This window comes from Dasypus novemcinctus, chromosome 2 (assembly GCF_030445035.2).
Source record: "Dasypus novemcinctus isolate mDasNov1 chromosome 2, mDasNov1.1.hap2, whole genome shotgun sequence".
In the NCBI taxonomy this organism is placed as follows: Eukaryota; Metazoa; Chordata; class Mammalia; order Cingulata; family Dasypodidae; genus Dasypus; species Dasypus novemcinctus.
In genome coordinates, this window is record NC_080674.1 from 63,171,571 (window position 1) to 63,196,017 (window position 24,447).

Here is a 24,447-nt window from a genome sequence, read left to right on the forward strand (position 1 = left end):
AGTTGCAAGTCAAAAATACAGTGGCATTTATGTTTACCCATGTCATTGCCCTTGCCAAGATCTTTATTTCTTCATGTGGCTTTGGTCTATTATCCACTATCCTTTCCTTTCAACTTGCAGAACTCTCCTTATCTAATCTTTTGTAGGACTAGTCTAGTGGTAATGAACTCCCTCAGCTTTTATTTACCTGGGAATATCTTAATATCTCATTCATGTTTGAAAGACAGTTTTTACTGGATTAGAATTGTTGGTTGGCAATTTTTTGCAGTCCTCATCCCACTGCCTTCTCACCTTCACGGTTTCCAATGAGAAAAAGGCATTTAATCTTACTGAGACTCGTGTATGTGACATATTCCTTTTCTCTTGGAGCTTTCATAATTTTCTGTGTATCTTTAGCATTTGACAGTTTGATTATTCTCTGCCACAGTGTGGATCTATTTGGATTAATCCTGATTGGAGTTTGTTGAATATCTTGGATGTATATAGTTATGTCTTTGTTTAAATTTGGCAAGTTTTCAGTCATTTTTTGTGTGCATATTCTCTCTTTCTTTCTCTGGTATTCCCACAATGTGTAAGTTGGTATGCTTGATGATGTCTGTAGCAGTTTGATATTATTGATGAATTCTTTTACTTGATTAAGTAATGATTAAGGCTGTGATTGGGCCACGTCCGTAGGATGTTGCATTCCCACCTCCTTGGTGGGCGGTTACTCACAAAGAAACTACACTGCAGAGAAGGGAGGTTGGAGTCTTAAGCTGGAGCCCCAGAAAGTAAGCACACAGAGGAGCTTGGTTGTGAGGAAAGAGAAGCAAACCCTGGGAAGAGAAGAACCCTGAGCCCAGAGAGAAGCAAACCCTGGGAAGAGAGGAACCTGAGCCTGGAAAGAAGCAAGTCCTGGGAAGAGAGGAACCCAGGAAGCTTGAATCCCAGCAGACGATGATAGCCATCTTGCTCTATCATGTGCCAAAAGGCTTTGGTGAGGGAAGTAACTTTTACTTTATGGCCTGGCAACTGTAAGCTTCTACCCCAGATAAATACCCTTTATAAAAACCAACTGATTTCTGGTATTTTGCATTAGCACCCCTTTTGGCTGACTAATATAATGTCCCACAGGACCCTCAGGCTGTTTCATTCTTTCCTCCTGTTCCGCAGACTGGATGATTTCAATTGTTTTATCTTGAAGTTCACTGAACTTTCTTCAGCCAGCTCCAATCTACTGTTCAGTCCCTTTTTGATATTCTCTTTGTGTTTATCTATTGTTTTTCTGTTTTCTTTTAGTTCTTTGTCCATGTTTTCTTTTAGCTCTTTGTGCATATTTAGTACCTTTTTTTTTAAGTCTTTGTTTTGTTCTGAGTCTTCTTGTCCTCACTGATGGTTTTTAATGCTTTAATTTTCTCCTTTGTCTGAAGTTATCACTTCTTGTTTCTTTGTATTTTTGTAACCTTCTATTTAAACCTGGACATTTTGATATTTTAATGATGTTTCGTCACTGGAATTTAGATGTCTGGGCTTCTGTTCCTCAAGGTTTTATCCTTCTAGTGTTAAGACAGCTTTCCTTGAATATCCGAAGCTAGCAAAAGAAGAAGGGGAAAAAACAACACCTGTCCCAGTCTTTTCAGATAGACCTTTTCAGGTTTTCTACTTCAGGACTTATCCACACAGTGAGTATAGAGAATAGCTCCAGGCCATATCATAGGGATTCCCAGAACCTCATTGAACACTCATCTTGTCTTAGGCATGGATGGAGCACCTTAGGAATTCCCCTGTTTGCATGGGTCCAAAAGTCCCCTCTTAGGAAGGTTTCCTCACAGTCCCAGGCACTGCACTGTATGCCCTACAGCCGACAGTCTTTTGCCCCAGGTAGCACAAATTGACTGTTCTCCCATAGCATTCGTTAGGAGAGCTCAGTGAGCCACCTTCTACAAGCAGGGCAAGCCACCACTAGACAGATTGGAGTAAATATACATGCTCCCAGTATGTGAACGAGGATTACTCTGCTCTGTCTAGAACCAGGACCAGTGATCTGCACGCTGGGAGAGCATGGGCTGGCTCTGTGCTGAGCTGGTGAGGGTGGGGGAAGGGCCAGCCAGGGTGCTAGGAGATATTACTGCTTTTTAGTAGCCTTTTTCTTGATTCAGCTCTGGCCCGCTTACTGCAGTCTTTTAACTGTTTTCTGGGTCTTGAGAAACATCTGCCAGTTCTTTCTGGTCATTCAAAGCTATGGCAGGAAAGTGTCCTGAAACTTCTTACTCCACCATCTTGATTGGGGCATGGTTCCCCTTACTTCTTTTATCTCAGTTCCAAGCTAACTCTTTGGCTTGGGCTGTAGATGCCACCATCATACCGTTTACTTTTAATTTTTAAAAAATTTGCTGTTTTTAAATAAGTGTTATCATAGCTATTAACAAAAATTCTGATTTTTGAGGGTTACAGTAAGTCAAAAACCAAGTACTTAGAATATGTTTTGCTGTTTCATACTCCTTTCCTGTTGAAAAATGAGAATTTATTGGACAGGGAATACTATTGTGAGTATTGGTACTTAAGAAAAATAATCCATCTGACCTGGCATCTATAGAAGGTATTGACTACACAGATACGTTAGTGTTAGGCAGACATAATATGCTGATTTAATAGAGCTATTATTCAAAATATTTGTATCCTGTATGTTTTAGGCCTGTCACTCCCAGTGTTTAACCTACTATATCTGAGCACATGCTTTAGGAGGGGTTGGCAAACTTTTTATGTAAAGAAAAACTTTTTTCTATTAAGGGCCTGATTGTAAATATCCTCCACTTTTTGGGCTGTATGGTCTCGCTAACAACTATCAACTCGGTTATGTAAAGAAAAACTTTTTTCTATTAAGGGCCTGATTGTAAATATCCTCCACTTTTTGGGCTGTATGGTCTCGCTAACAACTATCAACTCTGCCATTGTAGCACTAAAGCAGCCATAGACAAAACATAAATGAATGGACATGACTTCACAAAAGCTCATAGTGGGCTGGGTTGGGCCTACCTTCCATAGTTTGCCAATCCCTGCTTTATGATAATTATTATTAAAAGGAGGTAGGTATTTTGAACATAAATTTTATATAGGAATATTTATGTTTAAGAATTGACATTTGTAGAATTGTTCTAATTATTTTGCTCAGTAATGTTCTGAGAATTATGTTTCTTGTCTGTAGCGATCTTTGGCAACAGCTTTGCCTATAATCAGTCTGAAAATATGCCACTTGGTAGAAATTTTTACTTCTGTTTTGTTCTATTTAGCATTCTGAAAATGAAGAAGGCTACTTTCTTTTTTTCTTTAGTTAGGCCAGTATTTTATTGAGAAAATGGGAGAAGAGAACAGCAACAGGAGACAGCATCCCCAGGTGTAGGTACGGGCTGCTTCAGGCAGAAGAAGAGATTTGTCCTGTGTGGTTACTTTTTAAGCTTTTAATTATTCCTCCCCTTGCTGATGTTTGTGGGAGGAGCCCCAGCTGTTTATTGTTCTGATTAATTACCCCCCTGTCAGTTCTTCAGAGGGCCCAATGACGAGGCCCCTTGAGGGTACGGGGCTTTCCCTTGACCCCGAATGAGATCTCTTTCCAAATGGGGTACTCATGGCTGGGTTCTTGTGGTGTTTTTCCAGCAGCCTTCTTGGTCCCTCACGGGGTTTCCAGGGAGGGATCCATGGCCATGAAGCCACTTCTTAATATGAACATAATGCTAGTGAGAATAGTAGTTCCCTCTGAAAAGTTATTTCCTAAGGTGATGACTTACCATAACACAATTAAGCAAGTTTTCTTACACTCAAATTTTTAGAAATAATTATATCTGATAACCATTAAAGTTTGAGAGAGCTAATTTTTAAGTTTCCTCAACATATTTATGAGCATCATTTCTAAAACCTCTGGAGGAAATATTACATAAGTTGACTTTCCACTCTTTTACTTGCCACTGATAATCACTGAACTAAAATATTTTATTCATAGATTGATGAGCACAGGATATGTGTTTGTGTAAGGAAACGGCCACTCAATAAAAAAGGTATGACGTTAAACAAGCTCTAATAAAACCTTATTTTATCCTATTTTTAATGTATTTTGGTAATAGCATAAAATAAATTGGTTTGGAAGAGTTAAATATAAATCATTTCCTTTCGTTTGTACATAACCTTTATGTAGATATCTGTGGCTAGACTTGTTGACTTGTTATTGGTCTGTTAATCATTGCCATTCCTGGTTGTCACTTCACAGAAATCTTGATGTGAAGACCAAGATCTGTTGTGTTCAGCAGAAATATTGTCTTACTGAATGGAATATCTATGGAATATTATTTTTATATTTACACAAGTCCTTATTTTTATCTGTGTTCTCATTACTTTTATACATTGATTGAAATAACTGTGAAAATTGTTGGACACTGATTTTCATTTATTCTTTTAGAAACACAAATGAAAGATCTTGATGTAATCACAATCCCTAGTAAAGATGTTGTAATGGTACATGAGCCAAAACAAAAAGTAGATTTAACAAGGTACCTAGAAAATCAAACTTTTCGTTTTGATTATGCCTTTGATGACTCAGCTCCTAATGAAATGGTTTACAGGTAGGTAAATTTGTTTTTAATCAGAATTTTGTTCTTGCATCATCACCCTGAAATTTACATTGTTTTTGGCACATCTCTCCAGAAGTGTAAAATACTCTTTTATTCCAGGCTTTAAACAAAGAAGAAAATGTAATAAATACTATAATAAATATTAAGACTTCTCATTAATGCTCTCAGTATAATAGTTTTCATTCCTAATTAACATATGCATGTCTCCCTCACACATACACACACATACCTCATATATATAAGTAGGAAATTTCTGGAAATTGTTAACATTTTCTGTTACCACTTAAAAGAAGTCCTTCTGATTTTCACTCTTTACTCTCTGTACTGTGGAAGAAATGTGACATACCTCAGTAATTTGTCTAAATCTTTATGTAGCCTGTATCACCACTTAAGGGTAAAAAGTTCTATAAATTTACTTGAATTTGCCTAAGCTTTACTGATGTTGATCCTATCCTCTATCTTTTATTTTTTAAGATTTATTTCTCCCCGCCCCCACCCCTGTTGTCTGCTCTCTTGTGTCTATTTGCTGTGTGTTCTTTTGTGTCCGCTTGCATTCTTGGTGGCATTGGGAATCTGTGTCTCTTTGTTGTGTCATCTTGCCGCGTCAGCTTTCCATGTGTGCGGTGCCACTCCTGGGTGGGCTGCACTTTCTTCACGCGGGGTGGCTCTCCTTGTGGGGTGCACTCCTTGCACACAACAGTACTGCACATAGACCAGCTTACCACACGGGCCAGGAGACCCTGGGTTCAAACACTGGACCTCCTTTATGGTAGACACTCTATCAGTTGAGCCACATCTGTTTCCCTCCTCTATCTCTTATTCTTAACTTTTCTGCATACACTTTTTCTCTTCTCTCTTCTCCCCTCCCCTTTCCTCTTCCCCCTTCTGTCCCCTCTCTCCTCTCTCCTCTCTCTCTTCTCTTCTCTTTTATCCTGCATGTTCTTTTCTGTTTGTTTGACCAGAAACTTTTTCTGTTTCTTCTTTTGCCTTTTAAAAAATCATAATGTTCAGCTTAGATTATTTTGAAACTTGTATAAAAAAGTGGTTTTGTTTGCTATCATACATTTGAGTACTTTGCTCAGTGCAGATCTATTTGTTGTCCCCTCTTTTTAATTTAACTCTAGCTAGCAGTAGATTACAATATATGTTTGAAAAATGATCCAACCCATAGTATTTTGGTATCCTTTTCCCTGAATCAAGATTTTCAGCTCAGAAGTCTTGTAAGTCTAATTTATTTTCTTTTCCCTTAAGTATAAATTACTTGACAACATTCAAGCAAATCTTGTCATTTTTCTACTTTTTTAGATAGCCTTATCTGGACAATATTACTATCTTTTGTTATTTAAGAAAAAGTTTTTTCCTGGTATGCTCTAGTTAGATTTTACTTAGTTAATGTTAAGTTTGTTTTGTTTTTCACTGTCCATTACCATTGTTATACCATTATTTATAATGGAAGTATTGCCTGCAGTTTTGCTTTAAAAATAATTCAAACAATTCTAGAATATGATTATTTAAGATTTTTAACAGACGTTTGTGCTCAACTGTGGGTCTATGACTTGGTATAAATTGTATTTGTTTAGTTTAAATATTGACAGCAAATCTGATGTGGGTGCATTTTATTTTTAAGGTTTACAGCTAGACCATTAGTAGAAACTATATTTGAAAGGGGAATGGCTACATGCTTTGCTTATGGGCAGACTGGAAGTGGAAAAACTCATGTAAGTAATTCATTAAAGTTACTTCCTGGTAGAAATTTATAGTTTTGGTATGAAGTTACAGTTAGTTTTCCTTATAGCTTAATTCTAAGGTCTAAATTCTTAAGATTTATCCCTGAATAATGCCTATTATTCTTTCTTTATTTTCTTTTTAATATATAGACTATGGGTGGTGACTTTTCAGGAAAGAACCAAGATTGTTCTAAAGGAATTTATGCATTAGCAGGTAACTATCCTTTTACACATTGTTTGCCATATTCTTTTTGGATTTATTCTAGAGACTTTGAAATAAGACTTTTAGAAATATTAAGGGCAACTGTAATGCTATACATACAGCACATTATAGGTTATCATATTGCTTGTAAAGAGCTGTGATGTTAAGCTTTGGGGTTCAGATTCTGGATTTATATTTATGTCATTGAAATACAGCATAATGTTGGAGATAAGGATTTGTGGTTAAACAAGTGAATTGCTAGGAGTTTCTGTTTGGTATAGTTATGAGAGTAACTTTATTATCACCACCTTAATTTAATGCTATTTATAAGACTAAATAGTATTATCCTTTTTTATATAATCTGAAGGAGTATGGTATCTAGATAGTAATGTAAAAATAAAATGCTGTTTTTGGTAAAATTAACATTAACTTTAGTTTTCATTTTTATTATTGATTTTATCACTATAGACAAAGATTAATTTATTCCTCTAAAAATAGATTTGCTTTCTAAAAATATTTGGTGATTGTGCTTTAACTGTTTTCCATATATCAAATTCTTGACAGCTCGAGATGTCTTTTTGATGCTAAAAAAGCCAAACTATAAGAAGTTAGAACTTCAAGTATATGCAACCTTTTTTGAAATTTACAGTGGAAAGGTAAGTGTAGATTTTTTATATATAGTGGAAATTTTATGTCAGAATTTATGCTGTGAAATTTTTTTAAATGCCCTTTGAAACTCTTCACCTTCAGTGTTGAACATTATTATTTTAATAATACTCAGAATTTTCTGACTCTGAATGACTCATTTTTACAGAACTGACTCTTTTTCTCTTTAAAACTAGTTTTCTAATTTGAATATGATGTTTCATAGGTGTTTGACTTGCTAAACAGGAAAACAAAATTAAGAGTGCTAGAAGATGGGAAACAGCAAGTTCAGGTGGTGGGATTACAGGAACGGGAGGTCAAATGTGTTGAAGATGTACTCAAACTCATTGACATAGGCAACAGTTGCAGGTAAGTCTCATTTTCATTAAGAAAAGGAAACTTAATTTCATAACTGATTTTAGATACTTTGGTATAGTATAACAGCAAAGTGAAGAGTTATTCAATATATCTTGGAAGTAAATGTCATTGTGCATAAAAACTTAGGTTGTTACATGTAACTTTTGAATGATCTATTATATTGATATGTTCAAGTATATGAGGTGTATGCCAAATTAGATGGTATGAATCTGCTTTTATTATATATATGTAAAAGTGTTAGAATGTCTCTTTTTTAATTAAGTGCCAACTGGGGTTTTTTTGTTTGTTTCTTAGTGAAAATACCATGATTTGAACATGTAAATTGAAGTTTTATGTATCAAATTTCTTATTATCGTTATAGAACATCTGGCCAAACATCTGCAAATGCACATTCATCTCGTAGCCATGCAGTATTTCAGATTATTCTTAGAAGGAAAGGCAAACTGCATGGAAAATTTTCTCTCATTGATTTGGCTGGAAATGAAAGAGGAGCTGATACTTCAAGTGCAGACAGGCAAACTAGACTTGAAGGTGCTGAAATTAATAAAAGCCTTTTAGCACTCAAGGTAAATAAAATCCATTTAATTGTAAAAGGTCTTTTATCATTGAGTTTAAGTTTTTAAAGTCAACTGCGAAGTGATAATACTTGTTTTGTCCAACATGTAAGAGATGTTATCAAAATTTAGCTGTTTATATTTGCACTTGTAGATTTATATTGTACCCAGAATTTTTGTTTACACTACTTATTTATCCATTTTAGGGTGGATAAAGTATCTCTTGGTGGGCAGGCAAATTTTGAGGCTATTTAGGGAGATCTGAAAGGGCTTTAATTAGTCGATTTTCTTGGAGGAGGGCAAGAACTAAGCCAAGAAATGGTTTCTCAGAAAAATGTGAATGGCTTCCAAAAAGTTAGGCAAGAATATTTTGTCTCTACCTTCACTAGAAACCAAAGGTTGGAAGGATTACAATAAAGCATTCTCTGTCTTTTCTTTTAGATTACCACTTTTAAAACTTAACTTTTCATGGTTATTCTACTATCTATCACTTCTAAAACCTAATCATGGTGTTCAGAAGAATCTTTTGGAATAACAAAGTTGTTTTGTTTTGTTTTTTAATTTCATTTTCTTGAATTTAGGACTTAAGGGAATATCTTTAATATTCTGTAAAACTGTTCATATTTTCAAACTGATAAGATCTTAAATCTTAGAGTTGTAGTTAGAGACCTTTTAAACTATGTTAATTAAGAATACTCTTTATAAGAAGCCTAAACTGTGAGACTCGCTTTCTTCATTTTCAGGAGTGCATCAGAGCCTTAGGTAGAAATAAACCTCATACTCCTTTTCGAGCAAGTAAACTCACTCAGGTGTTAAGAGATTCATTCATAGGTGAAAATTCCCGTACCTGCATGGTAAGTTTATGCTTGTTTTTTGTTGGTTTTGTTTTGTCCTGAAGAAATAACTACATACAAGTCCATGGAAAAAGTAAGATATGTGTTAATGACAATCATTTAAATCCCTTTATGAGAGATACAGTAATGCTTAGGATATGGTCCTTGCCAGTGTGATAGAGGGCATTATATTATGTATTTACTAATTCTAACATCTGGGTCTTGGAGTTGGTCTCCAACTTTTTTTGTCTTTTTTCATTGTCTTTTTTTCTTGAGTATCTATCGGTCACACTTTTCTATTTCTTCGTGTATCTAGTAATTTAGGGTTTTATCATGGACATTATGAATGAATGCCTATAGGAACTCTTGGATTCTGTTATATTCTTAAAGATTATTGATTTAAAAAAACAGGTAATTAACTTGGCTTAACTTGATTCCAAACTCTTGTCTCCCCTGAGGTGGGCGACAACTGAAATAGAAATTTCAGTTTAGTTATTTTAGACTTAGCTACATTGCTTGGATTCTGCCATGTGCATGCCTAGTTTAGGTGTCGGTCAGAGATTTGGGCAGTTGATATATAAAATTGGGGTTTTCCCCTTCTTTGTCTTCCTTCTGGGATTTTCCTATGCACTTGTAGATGGCTATGGTCTCTTCCAAAGCTCTGCCGACTGCAGATTTCTAATGAAGGTTTTTTTCTCTTTGGTTTTTATTTTATTGTATTTTTTTGAAGGTCATGGAAAATATTACATTAAAAAATATAAAAGGTTCCCACATATCCCACCCCCCACTCCTCCCACATCAACAACCTCTTTCACTATTGTGGCATATCCATTACATTTGGTGGATACATCTTGGAGCACTGTTGCAGTGCATGGATTATAGTTTACATTGTAGTTTACACTCTCCCCCAGTCCATTCAGTGGGTTATAGCAGGATATATAACGTCTAGCATCTGTCCCTGCAATATCATTTTGGACAACTCCAAATCCTGAAAATGCCCGCATATCACATTTCTTCTTCCCTCTCCCTTCCCTCAGCATCTAATGAAGTTTTAGCTGTCCAGTGTGGCAGCTACAGGGCTTGCCTTCAGGCAAAAAGCTGTAAAAAAAAAAAAAAAAAAGTAGGGTTTGGGGAATGAGGAGCAGTCAGTAGGTGCCATTCCCTTCTTCTAAGTGTTGACCTCCATCTTCTTTCTGATTTTGATCATTTTCTGGTGTTTTTAGAAAGTTGTTTATATTTAACCAGAATTTATAATTGTTTTCTGATCATGGCCATAAGATACTGAATCATCTTGGAATTCAGCTATCGTTAATGTATCTTTGTTTTTTAGATGTCAATGTTAAATTTAGACCTAAATAAGCTATATATGTCAGTATTATTATTTAGATCTGCATAACATTTTCTTTACTTTTGCATTTTTTACCCCATAGATTGCCACAATCTCTCCAGGGATGGCGTCCTGTGAAAATACTCTTAATACATTAAGATACGCAAATAGGTACGAGAGATGGTTCCCTGTTTTGAAATTTGAAGGAAGTAGTGCAGTATATAGTATGATTTTTATGTCTGATAGGGTAGATGCATTGTTCTTAAAATTTCCCCCCCAAAAAATTTTTTTGCATATTATTCTTTAATATGATATGTAGAATCATAGTTCTAAAAATGATTAGTAGTGTGTAATTTGGGAAGGGATCGATATCTTTAATATAATTGGCTTTCTTTCTGAAAACATGATTATATTTTTCCATTTCACTAAGTTATATTTCTTAATGACTACATTTAAATAACACAGATTCTTCTTTTATATTAAGATACTAGAGTGAGGATCAGGGGCCAGTCTGTATTTCTTAAATTGTTTTGCTATACACTAAACATTATTTCTGATAAACTAGTAAATGTTAATAAATATGAGTAAGCTATTGTTTGAGTAAGAAGTGATAGTACAATTATTTCTGGTGTTCTGTTTGGATTACATTTTATTATTCATGGTGGTAAACAGTGTTACAAACTTTAATAGAGTAGGTTATTACAGATGGATAACATATATATAATATACATGGAAGGATAAAAGACATTGTAGACTATAAAAGCAGTTTATTCCTTACAATCTGAAATGCCTCTAGGACTTTGTATTGTAATGGGCTTTTTTTTTTTCCGTAGATTTTTCTCACTGTTCTTGTTTTAAATGACTGTTTCCATAGTTTTAAATGTCTGTCACATACATTTGTGACTTTAACCTAGAGATAAAATTCTTTATCTATTTCTAGTGTGGAGATTTTCTTAATTTTACTAACATGTATTTCTCCTTTTCTTTGTTTTAATCGTTACGGAAATATTTATTTTTTAACATTTTTTTTTAAATGTGAAATACATATGCATACAGAAAAGTACCCAAAGCGTAAGTCAGTAATTTAATGAATATTTACTAAGTGAAAACTCCTCTGTCACCAGATCGGGAAATACATTGCCAGCCTCTGAAAATGTCTTCCATGTTTCCCTTCCTGATCATGAATCTTTAATACCATGCCCCAAATCTATTGATCTCCCCACCCCATGGTGACCTTGTCCTGACTTATGTGAAATAATTTTATTTTTCTTTATTTTCTAAAATACTTTTACTACCTATGAATGCATCCATAAACAACATAGTTTAGCTATATTTGAATTGAATCATATCTTTTATCCTTTCATATCTTTCTGCTTTTGTTTCAGCTGAAGAGATTTCTTAAATTGGTAGTAAAAACTGTCGGGAAGCATAAACCTATTCATGTTTTGTTAAAAAAAAAAAGTGTAATGTTTCTTTTAAAATGTAATAGAATTTTAATTATTGCCTAAATGTACTCTTTTTTAAACTATAAATTATGAGCTCCTTAGCTGCAAAACTTTATTGTGTTATTTTTAATTGAGCTTTGTAATCGACATTTTTGGTATGTGAAATCTTATCATTAATTTTAAAATGATTCTTATGGCTGCACAAAACTTTCAAAATTGTCATGGGGGAGAAGAGGAGCAGTTTAATGTAGTAGAATCTTGCCATCTTCCAGAGTTTAGAAGAACACAGTTTCTTCCTGAATTTTCCCTGAGTGGATTGTATTTTGATTTAACATGTTCTTTATATAGATTTGAGGAAGTGGTAACTTTGTGAAGGGTGACAAATTAAGGCTAAACTAAAACAAAACCCTCCCTGTATTAGGACTTCAGGCTGCAAAGGGATCGTTCTAATATTAAGAATACTGCATCTTGCCATTTCTCTGGTTTACTTGGGTCCAAGAAAAATTAACTCATTTATTGTCATAATGTAATTCATTTGTAACATCACTAACCATCTAGGACAAACAATTCTATATTGCTTTGCCCCCAGATCTCTAGGAATAAAGACTTTCAGCCTCCCTTGATAGCTCATGTCAATGTCTTATAATATTAAGAATCAGGGAGCAAATGTAGCTCAAGTGGTTGAGCACCTGCTTCCTATGTACAAGTTCCCAGGTTTGATCCCTGGTACCTCATAAAAACAAGCTAATGATAAAACCAACTGTCATTGGGGAGTAGATATAGCTCAGTGGTTGAATGCCTGCTTCTTATGTAATGAGGTCCTGGGTTCAATCCTTGGTACCTCCTAAAAAAAGTTTAAAAAAGAGTCAATAACTTTCTTTTTTTAGAGTTAAGCAGAATTAATTCCTCTTTAATATTAAATATATCTCCCTTTATTTAGGCCATAGCAGACAGAAAACTGGTGAAAAAAATTTTTGGTTCTAATTATGATTCTGAATAACATGTCCAAGTCCATCAACTTTATTTATTTATTTTTGAAAGTTTATTTTTATTTATTTATTTCTTACCGCCCGCACTTGCTGTCTGCTCTCTGTGTCTGTGTGTTGTGTGCTCATCTTCTTTTTAGGAGGCATCAGGAACTGAACCTGGGACACCTCCCATGTGGGAGGAAGGCACCCAATGGGTTGAGCCACCTCCTCTCCCCATCAACTTTTTTTCAGAAATTAAGCTTTACTGATCAAATTATGTGGAAATTGATAAGCGTTTATTTTGAATGTGCAGTATTTTCAGGCGGTGATAGTATTATATTAAAATGTCCACATTTTTAGAAAATTGATTGTATCTTAAGTGTTTAAATTTCTTTGTGTTTAAGACTCAGCAGAGTGATCAAAATGTGTTAGTTCTCAAGTAAAAGTGGGTTTTTAACCTCTTTTACCACTTAATGGCAGTAAGCCAACAGGAAAGTTACTTAACCTGTCTATGCCCCTTTTTCCTCATCTTTAAAATGAGATTAATAGTCATGTCCATCTTAAAGGAGTGTTTTGAGGACTTAAAGATGACCTGTGTAAGATTTTAGCACAGTGCCTGGAATATAATAACATATATCTAGTTCTAACATAATTATAATATGTTAATCATTATTCCTGTTGCTACTCTAGTGAGCAGGTATGTTTTAAAAATTGAATTAGATGTTAAAACTTTTTTTTTCAAATACTTCAATCAGATTCGTATACTTTGCAAGTGCTTTGTGGGAGCTGGAGATAGTTTATAACGATACACGTTCATTCCAAATGATTAAGATGACAAGTCCAGTTGCAATCAAATGAGATATTATAGAGGGGGAAACTTTCAGAGTAGAAGGAATGGTTTGTCCCCAGGCAAAAACAAGTGCAGAATATATTAGAAAACAGTCAGTTTCCTGTATCCTGAAACAGAGGATTCATTGTTTGGGTAATGGAAGAGATTAGTGTGATTGGGTCTTGGGTAGAGGAGTGAGAAAGAGTGTAAATAGAAGAAATATATTAATTTGCACCATATGAAGTTATTGATATTTGGATATTTTTTACCTACAGTGGGAATTTCATATGGTTCAATCTAAGAAACGATGAAAAAAAAAAAAAAAAAACCCCAGAAAGTATGCTTAGTATATTGAAGTGTTAAATAACATGGGCTTTGTACTCAGCGATAGAATTGGACCTCAGCTCTGCCATGTTCTCATTGAATGACTATCTTAGTTTTCCAGACTGCTGTGTTGAATAACACACAGTGGGTTGCCTTAAGCAACAAGAATTGATTGGCTCACAGTTTCAGAGGCTAGAAGGCATGCTTCCTCCCAACGTGGGGTTAGTAGTGTTCTGGCTGGGCTGCCAATCTTGAATTCCTTGGTGATGTCCTTTCCTTTCTCTTCTGGGTGCTCTTGACTTCCGGCTTCTTGCTTCTACCTGTGGCTTTCTCTTTATAAGGCCTCTAGTTGTAATAGAATTAAGTTCCATTCTAATTCAGTTGGCCACACTTTAACTAAAAATAATCTTTAAATGGTCCTGTTTACAATGAGTTCATACCCACAGGGATGGGATTAAGATTAAGAACATTTTTTTTTCTGGGGTACATAACTCAGTGTGCCATTGTGACCGTGGATAAATTACTTCATTTCTCTGGGCTAGTTTTCTCATCTATAAAATGGAATAATATCACAAGGTTGTTTTTTTGTTTTTCTGATTTTTAAGATTTATTTTTTTATTTATTTCTTCACCCCACCCCCCGTCCCTGTTTGTTCTTCTGTGTCTGCTTGTATTCTCATTAAGTGACTCCAAGAACCAATCCTGGGACTTTCCAGAGTGGGAGAGAGGCTATTACTCTTTTGCGCCACCTCAGCTCCACTATTCTGCTCCACCTTCTTATTTTCTCTCCTCTGTTTATTGTTGCATCATCTTGCTGCTCCAGGTCTCTGCATTGGCCAGCACTCCTGCGCGGAGCAGCTTTCCCACACGAGGCAACATTCCCACTCAGGGCAGCTCTCCTACATGGGGCTGCATTCCCCCAAGGGTCAGCACTCCACATGGGCTAACTTGCCTTCACCAGGAGGCCCTGGGCATCGAACCCTGGACCTCCTATTTGGTAGATGGGAGCCCAATTGGTTGAGCCGCATCTGTTTCCCACAAGGTTGTTTAAGGACTAAGTAATACAATGCAAGTCTGCTGTAAGAATTAAATAGTATAATGCCTACAAATTACTGATCGTAATACCTCATACAAGAAATATTTTATAAATGTTGCCTACATTATGAAGTGGGTTTGGCCAAAAAGGAACGTCAGAGAGTCACAAGAATAGGGTTGGAAAAGACATACTTTGAATAAGTAAAACTATTAGAGTTGTTTGCCAAAGCAATATAGATTCCATTGCTAAATGCTTAGGTAGCATTTCTCAACCAGAGTTCACATGAATGGTTTTTAGACCAAATACAGAAAATTGAGTGACTTTTTCTCAATTCTACCATGGATGCAAAGGAGAGAAGTTAACTTATGTCTTAAGGCATTATATCAGGGCTTAATTCTCTCATTTCTTGTTTAAGAGAGGCTGCAAGAGTGTGAGGACACATTAAGGCTAATAAGCAAAATTTTCATGGTATTTAAGTAAGGGACATTTCAAATTTAGGTGATAGCCTAGTTAAACATCTAGGAAGGGTTATGAGAATGGGGGGAAATTATTTTGTTTTTTATTAATACTTTATATGTTGAGTCACAACAATGTTGATTGTCCTTTTCTAAACAAAGTGAATACTAAATAAAACTTAAAATGTACGTTCCTGTCTTTACAAGAGCATTTTCTTTTAATTTGTTGCTGTTTTGGTGCTGCAGAGTAAAGGAGTTTGGAATTAGTCCATCAGACATTCCCTTCTCACAGGGTAGTGGCAGTCGTCCTGATCTCTCTCCTTCATATGAGTATGACGACTTTTCTCCTTCAATTACCAGGTCTACTTCATTCTATACATACCTTGTTTATTTTTATAGTTTATTTTGAATTGTGCTATGTATAAAACATTTCATTTACTTCTTTTGTCCTGAGCCATTTTATTTTTCATTTTCATTTCATTTGGCAGGTGGTGATTGTACTGCATGATCTGCATTTTTTTTTTATTGATTTATTTGCTTTAAACTGTTGATTTAGAATTTAGGCTTCCTATTTGCCCTCATGTTTTTTAAGGATGATGTCATCTTTGCATATTTACCCATTAAAAAGTAAAGTGTTTTGTTTAAAATGAAGAGTTTGCCTTTATTTTTGGTGATCTTTTAATTTTCTTGTCTGCAAGGAAATAACAAAGATTCTTTTGTCTTAAAAAGCATACCCTCTCCCAAAAGTGTAAATTAAGCATAATAGGTAAATTTTTTTTCAGAGATAGAATTTTAAATCTTATCTTTTATGCATTAGAAATAAAATTACTTTGCATAAAGCTGTTTTAATTGAGCATTCTGTTAAATTATCTGATTTCAGCAGTGATCTACATGCCATGGTTAGCATTTTTTTGTTGTTCGTATAATTTAATTGCAATGACGGTCTCTTATTTTCCTTGAAATAGTGAATCTGCATGCTTTGCTAATTCTTATTTATTATGCCACTAATTACATTTCAAGTAATTATAAAGTTGCCTGAGTAAGTTCCAAGAATTAAACAACTGAACATCCCCTTCGTGTTTACCTAAATTTCAGGTAAACTTGCTCTGTAAAGCTGACATCATCAATCTTAATATGTTAATTAAATTGCCTTTACTTTGGATAGGTTGGTATTTTCTTACTCCTCTGCACATGTCTTTGTTAATTTTACATACCTCTTATGTATTATAGGGTGAAAGAATTGACTGTGGATCCAACTGCTGCTGGTGATGTCCGTCCAATAATGCACCATCCACCAAATCAGATTGATGACTTAGAGACCCAGTGGGGTGTGGGGAGTTCCCCTCAGAGAGATGATCTAAAACTTCTTTGCGAACAAAATGTGAGTGACTTAATGTAGTTATGATTATCTAATCTTAGTTCTTTTCATCAGTAGCAAAATGGAATTGAAATTATCATCTAAATCAGGATTCAGCCAATGCCAGTGGTCAGCTGGCTATTTTTTTATGAAGTTTTATTGAAACATACCAATGTTTATGCGTTTACATATTGTCAGTGTCTGCTTTCCCACTATAATAGCCAAATACTTATTATTGGGCTTTCAAAAAAGCCCACAAAGTGTTAACTTTCTGGTTCTTTAAGAAAGTTTACTGACCCCCTAATCTAAATCATCCTTTTTTTTAAAGATTTTATACTTGATATTATTATAATTGGGGGGTTTTAAACGTAAAGTAGGGGGAAAAGCAAGTTAAAAACTATAATATGTCATATATATAAAAGTTAAAAGTGAAATAAAAGAACGGTGGCTACATACATATTAAAATGATGTATGGACTATAACAATTAGTTTCTTTCTTTTTGGTTTTTTGGTTTTGTTTTGTTTTGTTTTGTTTTTTTAGGAGCTACCAGGGATTAAACCTAGGACTCATACATGGGAAGCAGACACTCAACCACTGAGCTACATCTGCTCCCCAGTGAGCATTGATTTTTTATTGGTTTGTTTTTAGGAGGTAGTGGGGATCAAACCTGGGACCACCTCATACATGGGAAGCAGGTGCTCAACCAGTTGAACTACATCTGCTTCCCTTAATTAGTTTTTTGTTTGTTCATTTTCTTTTTGGGGTTCCAGGGCTAGGGATTGAACCCAGGACCTCTTAGGTGGGAAGCTGGTACTCAACCACTGAGCCCTGAGTTGGTTTTTTTGTTTTCTTGTTTTGTTTTTGTTTTTAAGGAGGTACCGGGGACTGAACCCAGGACCTCTCATGTGGGAACAGGCGCTCAACCACTTAAGCCACATCTGCTCCCCTGAATTAGTTTGTTTTTTGTTTGTTCATTTTACAGATTTTTTTTAAAATTAATTTTTATTTTTTAAGAAGCTTTAGATTATATAAATGTTGAGTAAAAAAATACAAGGGATTCCCATATGTCCCGCTCCCTCCCCCTCCCACACTTTCCCACGTCAGCAGCATTCCTCATTGGTGTGTGGTACATTTGTTACAATTTATGAACACATATTAAAGCATTGCTATTAACAATTGATTACAGTTTACATTATAGTTTATACTCTGTCCCACACAATTTTGTAGGTTATGACAAAATATACAGTGGCCTTTATCTGTCACTGCAGTGTCATGCAGGACAAATTCAATGTCCCGAAAATGCCCCCATAGTTACACCTATTCTTCCCTATTCCATCCCTCAGAACCTCTGGTGGCCACTGCCTTTATGTCAATGGTAAGAGTTTGTCCATTGCTAGAATAATAATAAGTCTATAGTAGAATAATAAGTCTCTTTAGTCCATTGTTCATTCCCCATTTTTGAGGATTTGGGCATGGTGCTGCCCACTCTGGTTCTAATTACATCCTCTGGGGCAGATGAATGGGACTATCTTGCTTGCAGTTGCAGACTCTCTGTGTTTCTTGGGATGGGCGGAAGAGCCCGGTGTAGAGAACCTATAACTCTGTTATATGGGGGAGCGTACATTCCAAAGTAAGGCTCACTGACAGGGTGTCAAATTCTTGAGCTCTTTACCCTGCTTATAGTTTCTGGATGTTTCTAGAGTCCTCAGGAGCCCCACTGTTTGAGGCACTGTTTGCTATGGCAGTCAGTGAAATCCTGCTGAGACTTGTATAAGCATAATAACCTCTGGAATGACCTCCAGACTCTGTTTTGAAGGTTCTTAGCCATAAAAACTCATTTATATTGACCATTTCCTCCTTTTCATCAAGGTCTTTTCAACTAGGTTTTGTTTTTGTTTTTTTTTAAGATTTATTTATTTATTTCTGCCCCAACCCCCATTGTCTGCTCTCTGTATCCATTCCCTGTGGGTTCTTCTGTGTCTGCTCATATTCTCATCAGGGGGCACTGGGGATCTGTCTCTTTTTGTTTTGTCACCTTGCTCCATCATGCTCTCCGTATGTGTGGCACCACTCCTGGGTGCGCCGTCGTTTTGTGTGGGTGGCTCTCCTTGCTCAGGGGCCACTCCTTGCGTGCAGCAGCACTGCGAGTGGGCCAGTTCACCACATGAGCCAAGAGGCCCGGTATTGAAGCCTTGGACCTCCTATATGGTAGGCAGACGCTCTATCTTTTGAGCCATATCCACTTCCTTCAATTAGTTTTTAAGATAAAACACATGGCAAAACACTAACAGTTCTTAAATCTGGCTGTTTTTCTGTATGTTTGAAATGTTTAGTGATATTTCATAATTAAAGTTTTTGATTTCCTCAAAAATAATAATAAAATAATACATGCCCATATTGTTTTGTATCATTGTTTTTTTCCCACTAAGAATCTTGTCAAGGGCATTTTCCCATAATGATAGGTAGCATTTATTAATTGCTTACTACATGACATACATTTGCTGATCATTGTACTTATGTGATTTAATCCTCACAGCTGTTTTTAATCCCCACTTTATGTTGGAGGAAACTATTCTAGAGGTTAAATTATGCTACCTGCAATAAAATATTTGAAAACATAATAGTTAAATCAGTTTTTGTATTTTCTAGCGGGTATTAAGTTCAAAATATTCTAGAGTAACAAATGGATATACTACTTTCCTTAGCAGGTTTCACGTTACTCTTAATACAACAGGGCTTAAAGCAGCAGTTCCCAACCAAGGACTATTTGGCCTACCCTAGACAAATGCCTGGAGACATTTTGGGTTGTCACAACTGGGGCAGGTGTTATTGGCATCTAGTGGGTAAAGGTCAAGGATGCTACTAAACATCCTATAGTACATAGGACAAACCCCTCCTACCCTTCCCTCAACAAATAGTTATCTGGCCCAAAATGCCAGTAGTGCCAAGCTTGAGAAAACCTGGTTTAAAGTGAGTTTTTAACTTAGAACCATTGAAGATAAAGAACTTAAAAGTGAGAACCTGGCCTCATTCCATCCCCCATCCCCAAAAGTTTTGAAGGAGACTGTTGTTGCTCTAGAATCCCATAAAGCAAACCCTGCATTCCACCTAGATATGTCTCCCAAAGATAAGGAAACCAGAACAAGACAGACAATCTGTTTGGCATATTGTTGTGTTTCCTTCCATAGGACTCCTTAATTTGGAGAAGCTGGCTCGATGACAAAACTAATCATGAGTTCTTACAGCTTGGCTTTTCCATGTTTGAGAGGGTGTGGATTTCTTTCAACTTTGCCACTCAGGAACCATTGTAATGTTTCAGCATTACCTTTAGTTAAATTATTGGGGCATGTGTATATAGTCTCATTACTACACTTAGTCTTTTTTTTTTTTTTAAGATTTATTTATTTATTTATTTCTCTCCCTTTCCCCCACCCCCACCCCGGTTGTCTATTCTCTATGTCTTTTTGCTGCATCTTCTCTGTCCGCTTCTGTTGTCAGCGGCATGGGAATCTGTGTCTCTTTTTGTTGCATCATTTTGTTGTGTCACTTCTCCATGTGGGTGGCACCATTCCTGGGCAGGCTGCACTTTCTTTCGTGCTGGGCAGCTCTCCTACGGCATGCACTCCTTGCACGTGGGGCTCCCCTATGCGGGGGACACCTTGTGTGCATCAGCACTGCACATGGGCGGGCTCCACATGGGTCAAGGAGGCCCAGGATTTGAACTGCGGACCTCCCATTTGGTAGGCGGATACCCTAACCACTGAGTCAAGTCCACCGCCCACTTAGTCTTAACAATGTAGATTAAAGGGGAATACAGTTTAAGACATGCCTTAGAGATAAATTAGAGGATAATCAAGTTTACTAGAATTCCAGAAGTCTATACAAAGAAACTTGTGTAGACAAAAGTATTTTGAATAGGCTGCATAGAAGAATAGGAACTTGCATAATACCTTGAAGTAAAGAAGAAAGAGGGCATTCTAAGCTTATGGAAAAAGTATAAAATGAGTAAAGGTATGTTAACTGTGTATTCAGAAAGAATATGAGAGAATGCCTGCATGCCCTGATAAAGGGAAGATACCTCTTATTCCCAAGGATGATAAAAAAAAAAGAGCTCTTCATACATCTTGATTATATAAGCTTTTAGGGATGACAACTTATTGATGAAAGAGTCAAATAACTGTTTTTAATCTTTAATTTAGCTAAAATAGTCACAAATATTTAGAATCAAATATTTTTCCGTTTTCTCATATATAAGAATTTTATGTATACTTATACATTGTTTTCTTTATCACTAGAATCACATATTAAGTAAATAAAATAAGACAGGAGGAAATAAAATGAGACCCCAGAAGATTGGGTTTGGGAAGGAAACTCCAAAACAGAAAGCTAGGGCAGAAAAATTTTCACTGGTTGTTGAAATAAAATATGCTAATGTTGTTTATGTATATGGTTTTTTGATTGATAAGTAAAATGAATCTTTAATTAAGATTGTCATAAAAACAATTTAGCAAATTGTATAGTGCAATTATGAAATTAAGATTGCAAAAGATTTTATCAAATGTTTTATTAAAATTCAATAAGTGTCTTCCTGCCAACCATAAAATAGACAGAGTCATCTATTTGGGTCCAATAATAGTGGCGCTTCTAAAAAACTGTTTGGAGCAGAAAGTGAAGAAACTTTGTAGTAGCCAGAGGCTGTGTTAACTGGCTCTTTTTCTTTTCTTTTCCTTTTTTTTTTTTTGAGGTACCAGGACCTAGGATTGAGTCGTGGAACTTCATATGTGGGAAGCTGGTGCTCAACCACTGAGCTACATCAGCTTCCCCAAGTTTGTGTTTGTTTGTTTGTTTGTTTTTAGGAGGAACCCAGGTCCTTGTATGTAGGAAGCAGATGTTCAACTGCTTAAGTTACATTTGCTCCTTGCAAATTAGCTTTTTTTCATCATTTTTCTCCTCATCTTCACAGATTTTTGGCTAGTCACATTATCTAAATTGTATTTTTGAATTAGACAATATTCTTCTAAGGGAATTTCTGAAAACCAAGTTTAGCACTAATTTTTTTTAGCACTAATATTACAATGAAAAATACATAATTATTTTGGCTAAATTAAAAATAAGAAAATTTTATCTAAAGTCATCATGTAAATGAGGCCTGTGCAAGGTCTCATAATTTTGAAAGCTATTTTCTTGAGAGTTGAGTCCTTCAGAACACTAATTTGATAGTAAAAGTAGTGACACTTATGGTGAAAAGACATAAACAATAGAACTTTAAGATTGAAAATACTACAGTAAGATATAATTGAAGACATATCCCCTTTTTGAAAAATAAGCAGTGTGAAGGGAATATTTCAGAATATTGTAGCTTGCAATAAATCTACTTTTTAAAAAATTGGACTAGTCTAAAAGAGATTGCTTTTTTTAGGGTAATTCTCCTACAAAGCTTGGGCTTAATGAAAATTATATCTTAGTTATATGCTTAAGTTTGGATAGTCTTACTGAGTGTTACATTAAATATTTTTGGCCCAGAAAAAGAAATTATGGCTTTATCTTTCTTACATATTTTTGTATTCTTTATCACACAAGTGTCCTCAAATCCTAATGACATTTTTGTAAAAGATGTTAAAACACTACTTTTGTAACATTTAAAATAAAACTTTGTTCTAATTTTTAAGCTCTTTTTATTTTAAGGAAGAAGAGGTTTCTCCACAATTGTTTACTTTCCATGAAGCTGTCTCACAAATGGTAGAAATGGAAGAACAAGTTTTAGAAGATCACAGGGCAGTGTTCCAGGTAATGTAAGACAGGATCTTTTATCACCGTGTTTCTTTAGATAAATTAACATAAAAAACCTTAAGAATTCTTTGACTGTCCCACTTTCCTAAAAAATATTTGTGTGTGTGTATGTATATTTGTAGGGTATATGACATGGGAAATTTTGAAGAAAATTTCAAAATTTTATTGCACTGTGGTGAAAAAAATCTACTTTATTACACCTTTCATTTTTGCCAGTTGTCTTTTTTTTTTTTTTAAGGAAGATTTTAATTTTTTTTTGTATTTATTTTTTTAATATTACATTCAAAAAATATGAGGTCCCCATATACCCCCCACCCCCCTTACCCCACTCCTCCCCACATAACAACAAACTCCTCCATCATCATGAGACATTCATTACATTTGGTGAATACATCTCTGAGCACTGCTGCACCTCATGGTCATCGGTCCACACCATAGCCCACACTCTCCCACATTCCACCCAGTAGGCCATGGGAGGATATACAATATCCAGTAACTGTCCCATTTTAATTTTTGTCCATAATTATCCCTTTCTTCAGGTTAGGCTAGTCTACTTGACACCAGTAAGAAAATCTCTTCTAAAGGGTGTCAGTGTCGGCCTTTGAGGAAAAAAAAGAATACTTCAGGAGATGGAGAGTTACTACAGTGACTGAGCTGACAGCTGTAGTTTGAGTAAAAGGATCTAGGTCCCACCTGTAGCAGTTGCTTCTTATGTGTTCATCACGCTATGTGTTCAACCTATTAAAAGCACTTTTATTGTACAATCCTTCTTTGTTCCCCCCTTTTTAATAGGAAAATATCTTGAAGGGTAATGTTTATGAGAGGAAATGACAAGATCATTTGGACATTTCTGTGAAGACTATAAGCTTACCTTTTCCCCCCTCCTATTTTCTGTAGTACTATGAATACTTTCTGAGAAAAAAGTGAACAATAACTCAGTCTTTCTTACTGACCTGTATTTCTTCTCTGAAGCTAAAGAGATCTCTGTTTACTGTAAACAAATTTTAAAACACCTCAGCTGTAGATCTGGATCATTCAGGCACTTAGATGATGACTCAAGTTGTAAGATAATATTTCAGATAAGATGTACATCATTAAAACTGTTAGAGTTTTAGTCAAACCCTTATCATGAATCTTTTTCAAGGCCAAGTTGTTTAAATTAAGTCAAGAAAGGCACTTATAATTAAGAAAATTGATGTCTGTGCCCTTCTAGAATAAGGTGTCCTGTAAAGACCATCATTTCCCACTCTTCCATTTTACAGATGGAGTAGCCTAAAGTTTCGTAACTGTTTACAGTTCCATATATTGTTCCCCCATACTAATCTGCCATTTTTCAAAATAGGATTTTGTTTAATAACATTAAGTGTATGACTGAAGGAAAAGAAAGAAAAATCGGGTTTGAATGTGTTTTCTAATCGATACATACATTTTTATCTAATAGATACTTTCATCTAGATTAACTAATTCTGCCTGGTGATATATAGTTGTAATTAGCCATTAGAGTGCATTGGTGTTTAGAAAATTGAGATGTTGTGTTGTACCCTAAGAAGTTAAAAGTATTCATTTTTATATGCAAAAAACTTTTAAATCAGAATGATCTAGCCTTATTAGTAATCCATATGATTTACAGTGCTAGAAAACAAAGCTCATGAATTCCACATATCTAAATTGGTTAAGAATGCAGGGTTTCCTGGTGTATTTCTGAATATTTAATTTGCTGCTATTTAGTGAATTCATTTGACTCTTTTCCTAAAATTGGCTACACATTGGTCGCACAGTCAGAATAATTTTGAAGAGCTATGTTTAGAAGTTGTGATGATCTCTTGGCCCAGTCACCTGGAGGTCCCAACTGATGTTAATTTCAAATGACTTAAAAGTTCTAGCCCTGTACACCCCATCAGCTTACTCAGTAGCTTTATTATACCTCATCTTCCCTGCTTTAGTCACAGCTGTTGAGGTTTTGATACTTACTTTGC

The 24,447-nt window shown here is 35.3% G+C and overlaps 1 protein-coding gene across 9 annotated transcripts in view; it reads left to right on the plus strand.

The window, feature by feature from the left end:
• The window catches only part of KIF2A (kinesin family member 2A), an 85,355-nt gene that overhangs the window by 56,816 nt on the left and 4,092 nt on the right, over window positions 1–24,447 (plus strand). For 5 of the 9 annotated variants that reach the window (XM_004448674.5, XM_004448675.5, XM_058309278.2 and 2 more), the window contains exons 8-18: window positions 3,977–4,031; window positions 4,430–4,592; window positions 6,229–6,319; window positions 6,479–6,542; window positions 7,095–7,186; window positions 7,402–7,544; window positions 7,915–8,119; window positions 8,851–8,961; window positions 10,371–10,438; window positions 16,554–16,704; window positions 22,367–22,468. In XM_004448674.5, coding sequence (XP_004448731.1) covers window positions 3,977–4,031; window positions 4,430–4,592; window positions 6,229–6,319; window positions 6,479–6,542; window positions 7,095–7,186; window positions 7,402–7,544; window positions 7,915–8,119; window positions 8,851–8,961; window positions 10,371–10,438; window positions 16,554–16,704; window positions 22,367–22,468 — 1,245 coding nt within the window. Of the gene's footprint in view, window positions 1–3,976; window positions 4,032–4,429; window positions 4,593–6,228; window positions 6,320–6,478; window positions 6,543–7,094; window positions 7,187–7,401; window positions 7,545–7,914; window positions 8,120–8,850; window positions 8,962–10,370; window positions 10,439–15,569; window positions 15,684–16,553; window positions 16,705–22,366; window positions 22,469–24,447 lie in introns of all 9 variants that reach the window. The other 4 variants (XM_004448671.5, XM_058309276.2, XM_071208242.1 and 1 more) reach the window with 1 other exon arrangement.